This window comes from Callithrix jacchus, chromosome 22 (genome assembly GCF_049354715.1).
Source record: "Callithrix jacchus isolate 240 chromosome 22, calJac240_pri, whole genome shotgun sequence".
NCBI classification, from domain to species: domain Eukaryota; kingdom Metazoa; phylum Chordata; class Mammalia; order Primates; family Cebidae; genus Callithrix; species Callithrix jacchus.
In genome coordinates this window covers 3,867,868-3,878,105 of record NC_133523.1, presented here as the reverse complement: position 1 = coordinate 3,878,105, position 10,238 = coordinate 3,867,868, and the positions used below count along the sequence as shown (strand labels likewise).

Genomic DNA, 10,238 nt, shown 5'->3' with positions numbered 1-10,238 from the left:
CAGGATGGTCTCGATCTCTTGACCTCGTGATCCACCCGCCTCGGCCTCCCAAAGTGCTGGGATTATAGGCGTGAGCCACCGCGCCCCGGCCTTCCTGACCTAATTTTTAATAATAGCTATTAATATTAACCAGCAGTTCTCAAAATTCCCAAAACTTGAACAAGTGGCCCTTGCCCACCAGAAGGAGCTGGCTTCCGCACAGCACTGCCAAGCTTCTCTCGGACTATCCTGTTTCTCTCCTTGAACCCTGTACCCCAGGATGTTAAATTAATCAAAATTAATCAGTTGCAGCTCTGGAAGAAACCTCAGATTGGTTTCTGGAGTCCTACCCCGGGAGCTCAGCCACAGGCTAAGAGCAAGAGAGGTTCCATCAGGGACTCACTGGCATGGGATGAGAACAACCTGTGATTCAAGCCAGGTGTGTTTGCCCCAAACCCTGCAGGTCGCGCCCTGCCACCCTGCCACCCTGCCACCCTGCCACCCTGCCACGACGTCCCAAAAGCAGCCTCGTTCGCTTGATCACATCTGTGCTCACCAAATAGCTCCTGTGTGTCAGGCTCTGCGCTGGCAGCCAGGGACGCCAAGATGGATGAGTTCCCGGTGTTCTAGGAACTCACAGGCTTCACGAAATTCAATTAACCATGTGTTCATAGCATAGTTTTTCTTTTCTATAATTTATGTTTAATCCTTTTCAAATAGTGGTAAAAGCCAGGTGCAGTGGCTCATGCCTGTAATCTCAGCACTTTGGGAGGCCAAGGTGGGCAGATCAGGAGGTCAGGAGTTCAAGACCAGCCGGATCAACGTGGTGAAACCCCGTCTCTCCTAAAAATACAAAACTTAGCTGGGTGTGGTAGCACGAACCTGTAGTCCCAGCGACTCGGGAGGCTGAGGCAGGAGAATCGCTTGAACCTGGGAGGCGGAGGTTGCAACGAGCTGAGATTTCACCACAGCACACTAACCTGGGCGATTAAATAGATGTAAATAAATAAATAAATAAATAGTGGTAAATACATGTATACCATAAAATTTACCATCTTAAGCTCTTTTTTGTTTTTTTTTCTTTTTTCTTTTTGAGATAGGGTTTTGCTCTCCCACTCACGCTGGAGTACGGTGGTGTAATTACAGCTCTCTGCAGCCTCGACCTCCTAGGCTTAAGCCATCCTCCTACCTCCGCCTCCTGAGTAGCCTGAATGACAGGCACGTACCATCACATCCAGCTAATTTTTGTATTTTTTTGTAGAGATGGGGTTTTGCCATGTTGCCCAGGCTGCGCTGCAACTTCTGAGCTCAACTGATCTGCCCGCTTGGCCTCCCAAAATGCTGGGATTACAGGTGTGAGCCACTGTGCCCAGCCAAATTTGGCTGTTTTTGTTTTTGACACAGTTTTGCTCTTGTTGCCCAGGCTGGAGTGCAGTGGCACAATCTGGGCTCACTGCAGCCTCCGCCTCCTGGGTTCAGGCAATTCTCCTGCCTCAGCCTCCCGAGTAGCTGGGATTACAGGCACGCGCCACCACGCCCGGCTAATTTTTGCATTTTTTGGTAGAGAGCGGGGTTTTCACCATGTTGGCCAGGCTGGTCTTGAACTCCCGACCTCAGGTTATCTGCCCACCACAGCTTCCCAAAGTGCCGGAATTACAGGCGTGAGCCACTGCGACCCGCCTCTTTTGCCTTTTGAGATAGGGTCTTGCTCTATCACCCAGGCTGGATGCAGCGGCACCGTCATAGCTCACCGCAGCCTTGAATTCCTGGGCCCAAGTGATCCTCCCACCTCAGTCTCCCAAGTAGCTCGGACTACAGGTGTGCATCAGCTGTACTACAGCTAACTTTTTTTTTTTTTTTTTTTGGTTGAGACAAAGATCTCACTACGTTGCCCAGGTTCCGGAACTCCCAGCCTGTCCTCCCAACTCAGCCTCCCAAAATGCTGGGATTATAGGCAAGAGCTTCTAGGCCTGGTCAGCATTTTTAACCATTCTAGCAGGCGAATGGTAGTGTCTCATAGTTTGAATTTGCATTTCTCTAACGGCTGACAACACAGAGCCATTTTCATTTTATAAAAGTGGTGTTGGCCAGGCACAGTGGTGCACACTTGTAATCCCAGCGCTTTGGGAGGCCAAGGCAGGCGGATCATGAGGTCAAGAGATCGAGACCATCCTGGCCAACAGGGTGAAACCCCGTCTCTACTAAAAATACAAAAATTAGCTGGGCATGGTGGCGCGCGCCTGTAATCCCAGCTACTCGGGAGGCTGAGGCAGGAGAATTGCTTGAACCTGGGAGGCAGAAGTTGCAGTGAGTTGAGATCTTGCCACTGCACTACAGCCTGGGTGAAAGAAAAGGCCAGGCGCAGTGGCTCAAGCCTGTAATCCCAGTACTTTGGGAGGCCGAGGTGGGTGGATCACCAGGTCAAGAGATCGAGACCAGCCTGGCCATCATTGTGAAACAAAAAGGGGGGGTGTCATAAGGCCGAGTGAGGTGACTCATGCCTATAATTCCAGCACTCTGGGAGGTCCGGGTGGAAGGATTGCTTGAGCCCAGGAATTCAAACTTGTACTGGCCAATACAGCGAGACTCCATCTCTTTAAAAAAGAAATTAAAAATAAAAATAGTGTAATAGTCTTTTGTAACTTTTTTTTTTTTTTTTTTGGCTAGTCTAGTGAGGCAGTGGGAGTAGAGAAGGAACAAAGAAATCTGTAGCTGGTTGTGTCTTTTTTTTTTTTTTTGAGATTGAGTCTCGCTCTGTCTCCCAGGCAGGAGTGCAGTGGCGCAATCTTGGCTCACTGCAACCTCTGCCTCCTGAGTTCAAGCGATTTTCCTGCCTCAGCCTTCTGAGTAGCTGGGACTACAAGTGTGCACCACTGTGCCCTCATTTTTGTATTTTTAGTAGAGACGGGGTTTAGCCATGTTGGCCAGGCTGGTCACGAACGCCTGACCTTAGGCGATCCAGCTCCTTGGCCTCCGAAAGTGCTAGAAATACAGGCGTAAACCACCGCACACAGCCTTTTTCTTTTCTTTTCTTTTCTTTTTTTGAGGAGGGGGTCTCACTACGTTGCCTAGGTCCGCCTGGAACCCCTGGGCTCAAACAGCCCTTCATCCTCAGCCTTCTGAGTAGCTGAGACTAAGATTCTTTTAAGGAGCTTTCTGCTGTGTCATGCTTCTCTGTGGATCTGCATTAGGACTATTTCCCATTCTCCCATCAGGGGACCCGTGTACTTCCCAAATTTTTGCCCTCGAGAACATTATCGTGTGAGTCTCCTGTGTGCACGAAGCCAAGAGCTTCCCTAAGTCATATGCCCATGAATAGAATTGCTGAGTCACTGGCTGGGCGCGGTGGCTCGGGCCTGTCATCCCAGCACTTTGGGAGGTCGAATCGTGCGGATCACCTGAGGACAGGAGTTCGAGACCAGCCTGACCAACAAGGTGAAACCCCTTCTCTACTAAAAAAAAAAAAAAAAAAACAAAATTAGCCAGGCTGGTGGCAGGTGGCTGTAATCCCAGCTACTCAGGAGGGTGAGGCAGGAGAATCACTTGAACCCGGTAAGCAGAGGTTGCAGTGAGCCCAGATTGTGCCACTACACTCCAGCCTGGGGGACAAGAAGAAGACTTTGTCTCAAAAAAAAAAAAAAAAAAAAAAATCGCTGAGTCACAGGGGGTTCATGATAGGGTTAAAGTACTTTCCGAAGGGGGTGGGTTCAGCCGTTCTTTCGGTTAATCCGCGGCACAGGTGAGAGAGATAAAGTCAATGGGGCATCGCTGGTTGGCAACAACGTGCACATGTGATATTAATACCGGCATATGCCTCTACAAGATAAGTGTCACCTTGGATTGAATCTATCAAGAAAGCTATTAGAAATTTATTTCCTGGGAGGGGCAATTTAGGAGACACCCACGTCTCTTAGACCAAGGGACAGAGGTACTCAGAAAAAGTGTTATTGGAAGCAATGATAAGTGAAAATATATCACAGAGAGAGGCCACAGGGCAAGCTGTGCTGGGGAGGGTGTGAGGCTGGACTGGAACCTCAGCAATTTTAAAGCTCCTGTTGGCCGGGTGCAGTGGCTCACACCTGTAATCCCAGTACTTCGGGAGGCTGAAGCAGGCGGATCGTGAGGTCAGGAGTTTGAGACCAGCCTGACCAACATAGTGAAATCCCCATCTCTACTAAAAACACAAAAATGAGCCAGGCGTGGTGGCGGGCGCCTGTAATCCTAGCTCCTCCGGAGGCGGAGGCAGGAGAATTGCTTGAACCTGGGAGACGGAGGTTGTAGTGAGCCGAGCTGCGCCACTGCACTCCAGCCTGGGCGACAGACTGAGACTCCATCTCCAAAAAAGAAAAAGCTCCTGTTTTATCATATGTGCTAAGAATGGTTGCCTTATAATAAGCATGTGTATGTCCAGCATCCATTATGTCCAAAGAGTGGAAGAGAAGGAGACACATCCAACATCCTCTTCGCCCTCAAAAAGTTCATCAGAGGCTGGGCTTGGTGGCTCACACTTGCAATCCCAGCACTCTGGGAGGCTGAGGTGGGAGGATAGCTTGAGACCATGGGTTTGAGACTGGCCTGGGTAAGATTTTTCTCCAAAAAATAAAAAGTCAGCTGGCCATGGCAGCATGCACCTGTAGTCCCAGGTACTCGGGAGGCCGAGGCAGGAGGATCACCTGATCCCAGGACATAGAGGCTGCGGTGAGTGGTGATTTCGCCGCTGCACTCCAGCCTGGGTAACTGAGTGAGACCGTCTCCAAAAAAAAAGTAGAATTCCTTAACTGTTCTATGTCAAGAGCAATGCCCACAATACATACAATGAGATATCATCTAGCAAGGAAAGTGAACACATTTTCGTGACGTGAAGATTATGAATTAATCTCAAAAATATTATCCTAGGTCCTGGTGCAGTAGCTCACACCTGTAATCCCAGCACTTTGGGTCGTCTGAGCCCAGGAGTTCGAGACCAGCCTGGGCAACATGATGAGACCCCCATCTCCACAAAAAATACAAAAGTTAGTGGGGCGTGGTGGTGCGAGCCTGCAGTCCCAGCTACTCCAGAGGCTGAGGTGGGAGGATGGCTTGAGCCCAGGAAGTCGAGGCTGCAGTGAGCTGAGATCACACCGTTGCATTCCAGTCTGTGTAATAAAGCAAAATCCTGTCTAAAACAATACAAAAAACAAAAACAAAGCATTGTCCTAAGCAGAATGAGCTGACACCAGAGGGCATGAGTGCGATTCCATTTACACGAAACTCTTGAACAGGCAAAAAGGAATCTACAGGGACAGAATGCAGAATCTAGTTTTTATGGGGGTAGGAGTGGACTTCAGCTGGCTAATGGCAACTCATAAGCATCTTTTGATACCATTGTCAACTTCTTCTTTTCTTTTTTTTTTTTTTGAGACAGAGTCTCCCTCTGTCACCCAGGCAGGAGTGCAGTGGCACAGTCTCGGCTCACTGCAACCTCCACCTTCTGGGTTCAAGTGATTCTCCTGCCTCAGCCTCCCTAGTAGCTGTGACTACAGGTGCCCGCCATCATGACTGGCTAATTTTTTGTATTTTTAGTAGAGATGGGATTTCACCGTGTTGGCCAGGCTGAACTCAAACTCCTGATCTCAAGCGATCATCCTGCCTGCTGGGATTGCAGGTGCGTGCCACCCACCCAGGCTCTCCTTATTTTAATGGCTCATCGTTAAACATTTACCAGCTCACACTGCTGGGTGTAGAGGAAGAGAATGAACTGAAAAGGCAGTGAACAAACTTTCTGGAGTGAGGGGAAGGGTTACATGGGTGTACGGAGTTGTAATACTTCAAGAAGTTGAACACGGGAGAATCACACGTTAATGGCTGAGCGTGGTGGCTCACGGCTGTAGTTCCAGCACTGGGAGGCTGAGACAGGAGGATCACTTGAGCCTAGGAGCTTGAGAACAGCCTGGGCGACATGGGGAAACTCTGTCTCAACAAAAAAAAAAATACAAAAATTAGCCGGGCATGGTGGTGCATACTTGTGGCCAGGGACACTAGGGAGGCTGAGGTGGGAGGATCCCTTGAGCCTTGGGAGGTTGAGGCTACAGTGAGCTTTGATCCTGACACTGAACTCCAACCTGGGGCCTGGGTGACTGAGTAAAAACTTCTCTCAAAAAAAAAGGCCAGGAACAGTGTCTCACACCTGTAATCCCAGCACTTTGGGAGGCCAAAGCAGGTGGATCACCTGAGGTCAGGAGTTCGAGACCAGCCTTATTAATATGGAGAAACCCTCATCTCTACTAAAAATACAAAACATTAGCTGATGTGGTGGCACATGCCTGTAATCCCAGCTACTTAGAAGGCTGAGGCAGGAGAATCGCTTGAACCTGGGAGGCAGAGGTTGCAGTGAGCTGAGATCATGCCACTGCACTCCAGCCTGGGCAGCAAGAGAGAAACTCCATCTCAAACAAAGGGTAAAATAGGATAAAATGGGAAAACGACTGCTGGGCAGAGCGGAAGGAACATGGAAACGGCCATGTCTCTGAAAGGGTTTGTGCTTATTTGAGGCAAGATGAGCGTCCATCTGAATTGTGGGGGTCAATGAAGAGTAAAACCGAAAACCCCAGATTGTAGAAACCCAGGAGCAGCTTTCTCTAGGAGCAGTGTTTTGGTGGTGGTGGTTTTTTTTTTTTTTTCAAACGGAGTCTCACTCTGTCACCCAGGCTGGAGTGCAATGGTGCGAGCTCGGCTCACCGCAACACCTGCCTCCCCGGTTCAAGCAATTCTACTGCCTCAGCCTCCTGAGTAGCTGGGAGTACAGGCATGCACCACCACACCCGGCTAATTTTTGTAATTTTAGTAGAAATGGGGTTTCACCATGTTGCTGGATTCGAACTCCTGACCTCTCAGGTAATCCACCTGCCTCAGCCTCCCACAGTGCTAGGATTATACAGGCGTGAGCCACGTTGCCCAGCCTGTTTTGCTTTCTTTTTTTTTTTTTAACCAGGGAAGAGGTGTGGTTACTGCTTTGCCTTCTTATGAGGACAGTCACAGGTTGCAATTATGTACGTGTATATAATGTACTGCACTGTTGCCTGGGCTGATGGAAGTGTAATGACAAAATCTTGGCTCACTGCAACCTCTGCCTCCCGGGTTCAAGCGATTCTCTTGCCTCCGCCTCCTGAGTAGCTGGGAATACAGGTATGCACCACCACACCTGGCTAATTTTTTGCATTTTAGTAAATACAGAGTTTCACTGTGTTGCCCAGGTTGCTCGAATTCCTGACTGTGTTATCCGCCCGCCTCGGCATCCTAAAGTGCTGGGATTACAGGCGTGAGCCACCACATTTGGTCAGAAAATGACCTTTCTTTTAATAAAGTATTATGGCTATTGTAGCCAGCAGTAATGTGGTGCTTCAGAAAGTTCAAAACAGAATTACTACATAATCCAGCAATGCCTCCTCAGAACATGTACCCAAAAGAAACGAAAGCAAGGACTCAAACAGATGCTTGCACGCCTGTGTTCACAGCAGCACGATTCACAATGGCAAACAGGTACACAAAATATAGTCCGTCCACACAATAGAATATTATTCAGCCTTAAAAAGGAGGGAAATTCTGGCCAGGTGTGGTGGCTCATGCCTGTAATCCAAGCACTTTGGAAGGCTGAGGTGGGCGGATCGCCTGAGGCTGGGAGTTCAAGACCAGCCTGACCAACATGTAGAAACCGTGTCTCGACTGAAAATACAAAATGAGCAGGCATGATAGCACACGCCTGTAATCCTGGCTACTCGGGAGACTGAGGCAGGCGACTCTCTTGAACCCAGGAGGTGGAGGTTGCAGTGAGCGGTTGCACTCCAACCTGGGCAGCAGGAGGACAAGAGCGAAACCCCATCACACATTTTTTTAAAAAGGAGAAAAATTCTTTTTTTTTTTTTTTTAACTGCTCCTTTTTGGAGCAGGGCTACCCGATTGGAAGTATGCCCAGTGTAGTGAAGTTGGGAAATTCTAACACAGGCTACGACGTGCATGCACCTTGGGGACGTCTGCCTCAGTGAAATATACCAGACACAAAAGGACAAAACCTGTGTGATCCCACTCCTATGAGGTCCCTGGAATCATCAGATTCACAGGAAGTAGGATGGTGGGCACCAGGAACTGGGGAGGAGCATAGGGAGTGAGGTTTCTTAGGGAGAGTGTTTCAGTTTGGGGAGATGAGAACTTTCTGGAGGTGGTGGTGGCGGTGGTGGGAGTGGAGGTGGTGTTGGTGATGGCCGTGATTGCACAATCATGTGTACGTGCTAAATGCCGCTGAGCTGTGCATTTAAAAAATGGTGAAATGGCAGGTTTTATGTTATGTGTATTTTATTTATTTGTTTATTTTTGAGACAGAGTCTTGCCCCGTCGTCAGGCGCCAGGGGAGTGCAGTGGCGCGATCTCGGCTCACTGCAACCTCCGCCTCCCGGGATCAAGGAATTCTCCTGCCTCAGCCCCCACCAGTCCCCCTCCCCCCCAGTAGCTGGGACTAGAGGCGCGCACCACCACGCCCGGCTAACTTTTTTTTTTTATTTTTAGTAGAGACGGGGTTTCACCATGTTGGCCAGGATGGTCTCGATCTCTTGACCTCGTGATCCACCCTCCTCGGCCTCCCAAAGTGCTGGGATTACAGGCGTGAGCCACCGCGCCCGGCCTATGTGTATTTTATAGTAAAAATGTTTTAACATGTGCATAATATATATCATTTTATTTGTCAATTAATTTTTTAAAACCACGTTAGAGCGGCCTTGCTCTGATGAAGGGGGGTGAGTAATTGACACTCAGGCGGTGGGCGCTGGGGCGAGTGTCCAGGCTCGCCACAAAGATTAAATGGACCCTGGATGGGTCTTACCCACCGTTCTGAGGTCCCACGGATTCTCTCAGTTCCAGCCTGGGAACATCGTAGGCGCTCAGGGGTCTGGCTACTCCCCTGCCCACCTGTGCACGCCCATCTCCCCCCTTCCTCTACCCTCCATCCCCTCCCCCGCGCCCCCATCTCGTGCCTCACGCGCACGCGCACCCGCGCCGTGGGAAGGCCAGCGAGTGCGCATGCTCCGCGCCGTGGGAAGGCCAGCCAGTGCGCATGCTCCGGAACCCGCCTCGCGTCGGTGTCCGCCCCTTTCCCTCCGAAAGGCGGCCTCGGGGTGCTGCGCAGGTGCAGCAGCCGGGGGGCGGGTCCTTCGCGGCTCCCGAGCCCGCTATCGCGAGAGGCCGGTGCGCGATCTTGTGGCCGCCCCTCCCCTCCCCCGGCCTCTCGGACTCCGGCTTCGGCGTCTGCCTGGATCGGGCCTCGGCGGCGGCGACTCCATCGTCTCAGCCCCGACGCCCCTCGGCTCTCCTCGGCTCCGTCCCGCAGCATCGGCCGCCCGATCCCGGCCCGTCCCCTATGGGCCCCGGATAGAGGCACCGCCGCCGCCGGCCCGCGGAGCCCCGATGCTGGCCCGGAGGAAGCCGGTGCTGCCGGCGCTCACCATCAACCCTGCCATCGCCGAGGGCCCGTCCCCCACCAGCGAGGGCGCCTCTGAGTGAGTGGGCAGCGATCTGCCGGGGGATCGGGGTGCACGGGGCAGGGGACCCTCGGGGGAGCACGGGGCGAGGGGTGCAGGGGGTTGGGGGTTCTTGGGATCGGCCGGGGGATCGGGGTGCACGAGGCAGGGAGCCCTGGGGGAAGGACAGGGCGAGGGGTGCAGGGGGTTCGCAAGGGGTGCACGGGGCAGGGGGAGGACGGGGCGAGGGGTGCAGGGGACAGGGGGTTCTCTAGGGGAGGGCAGGGCTAGGAATGCAGGGACCCCTCGAAAGAGGATGGGACGAGAGGTGCAAGGGGCTCTTGGAGGTGGACGGGGCGAGGGGTGCACGGCGCAGGGTGTCCTCGGGGAGGACTGGGCGAAGGGTGCACGGGGCAGAGGGTTTCTGGGCCAGTGATGGGACTTTGAGCAGTGAGATTGGGCGAGGGAAGGTCCTTGTGATGGAAAAGGTGGAGTGTGGGGCTCCTGGTGAGTGAAATTGGGATGAGGGAAGTCTCTGAGTAGAGAAGTTGGGGTGAAGGATGGGATCAAGGGTCCCTGAGCAGTGCGATTGGGTGAGGGAGGTCCCTGCAGTGCAGAAGATGGGGCGTGGAGCTTTTGAAAAGTGAGATTGGGGTGAGGGGAGTCCCTCAGGAGGAAAATCGGTGTGAGGGGTGTCCCTAAGAGGACAGAACAGGATAAGGGTCCCTGAGCAGTGACATCGGGATAAGCGGTGTCTCTAAGAGAGAAGAGTGT

General features: G+C 51.9%; 1 protein-coding gene across 1 annotated transcript in view; it reads left to right on the top strand.

Annotated features, from left to right (window-relative positions):
• Positions 1 to 9,229: 9,229 nt before the first annotated feature.
• The window catches only part of MAP2K2 (mitogen-activated protein kinase kinase 2), a 31,711-nt gene continuing 30,702 nt past the window's right edge, over positions 9,230 to 10,238 (top strand). The window contains exon 1 of the mRNA XM_035283978.3: positions 9,230 to 9,503. Coding sequence (XP_035139869.1) covers positions 9,412 to 9,503 — 92 coding nt within the window. The 5' untranslated portion in view covers positions 9,230 to 9,411. The remainder of the gene's footprint in view (positions 9,504 to 10,238) is intronic.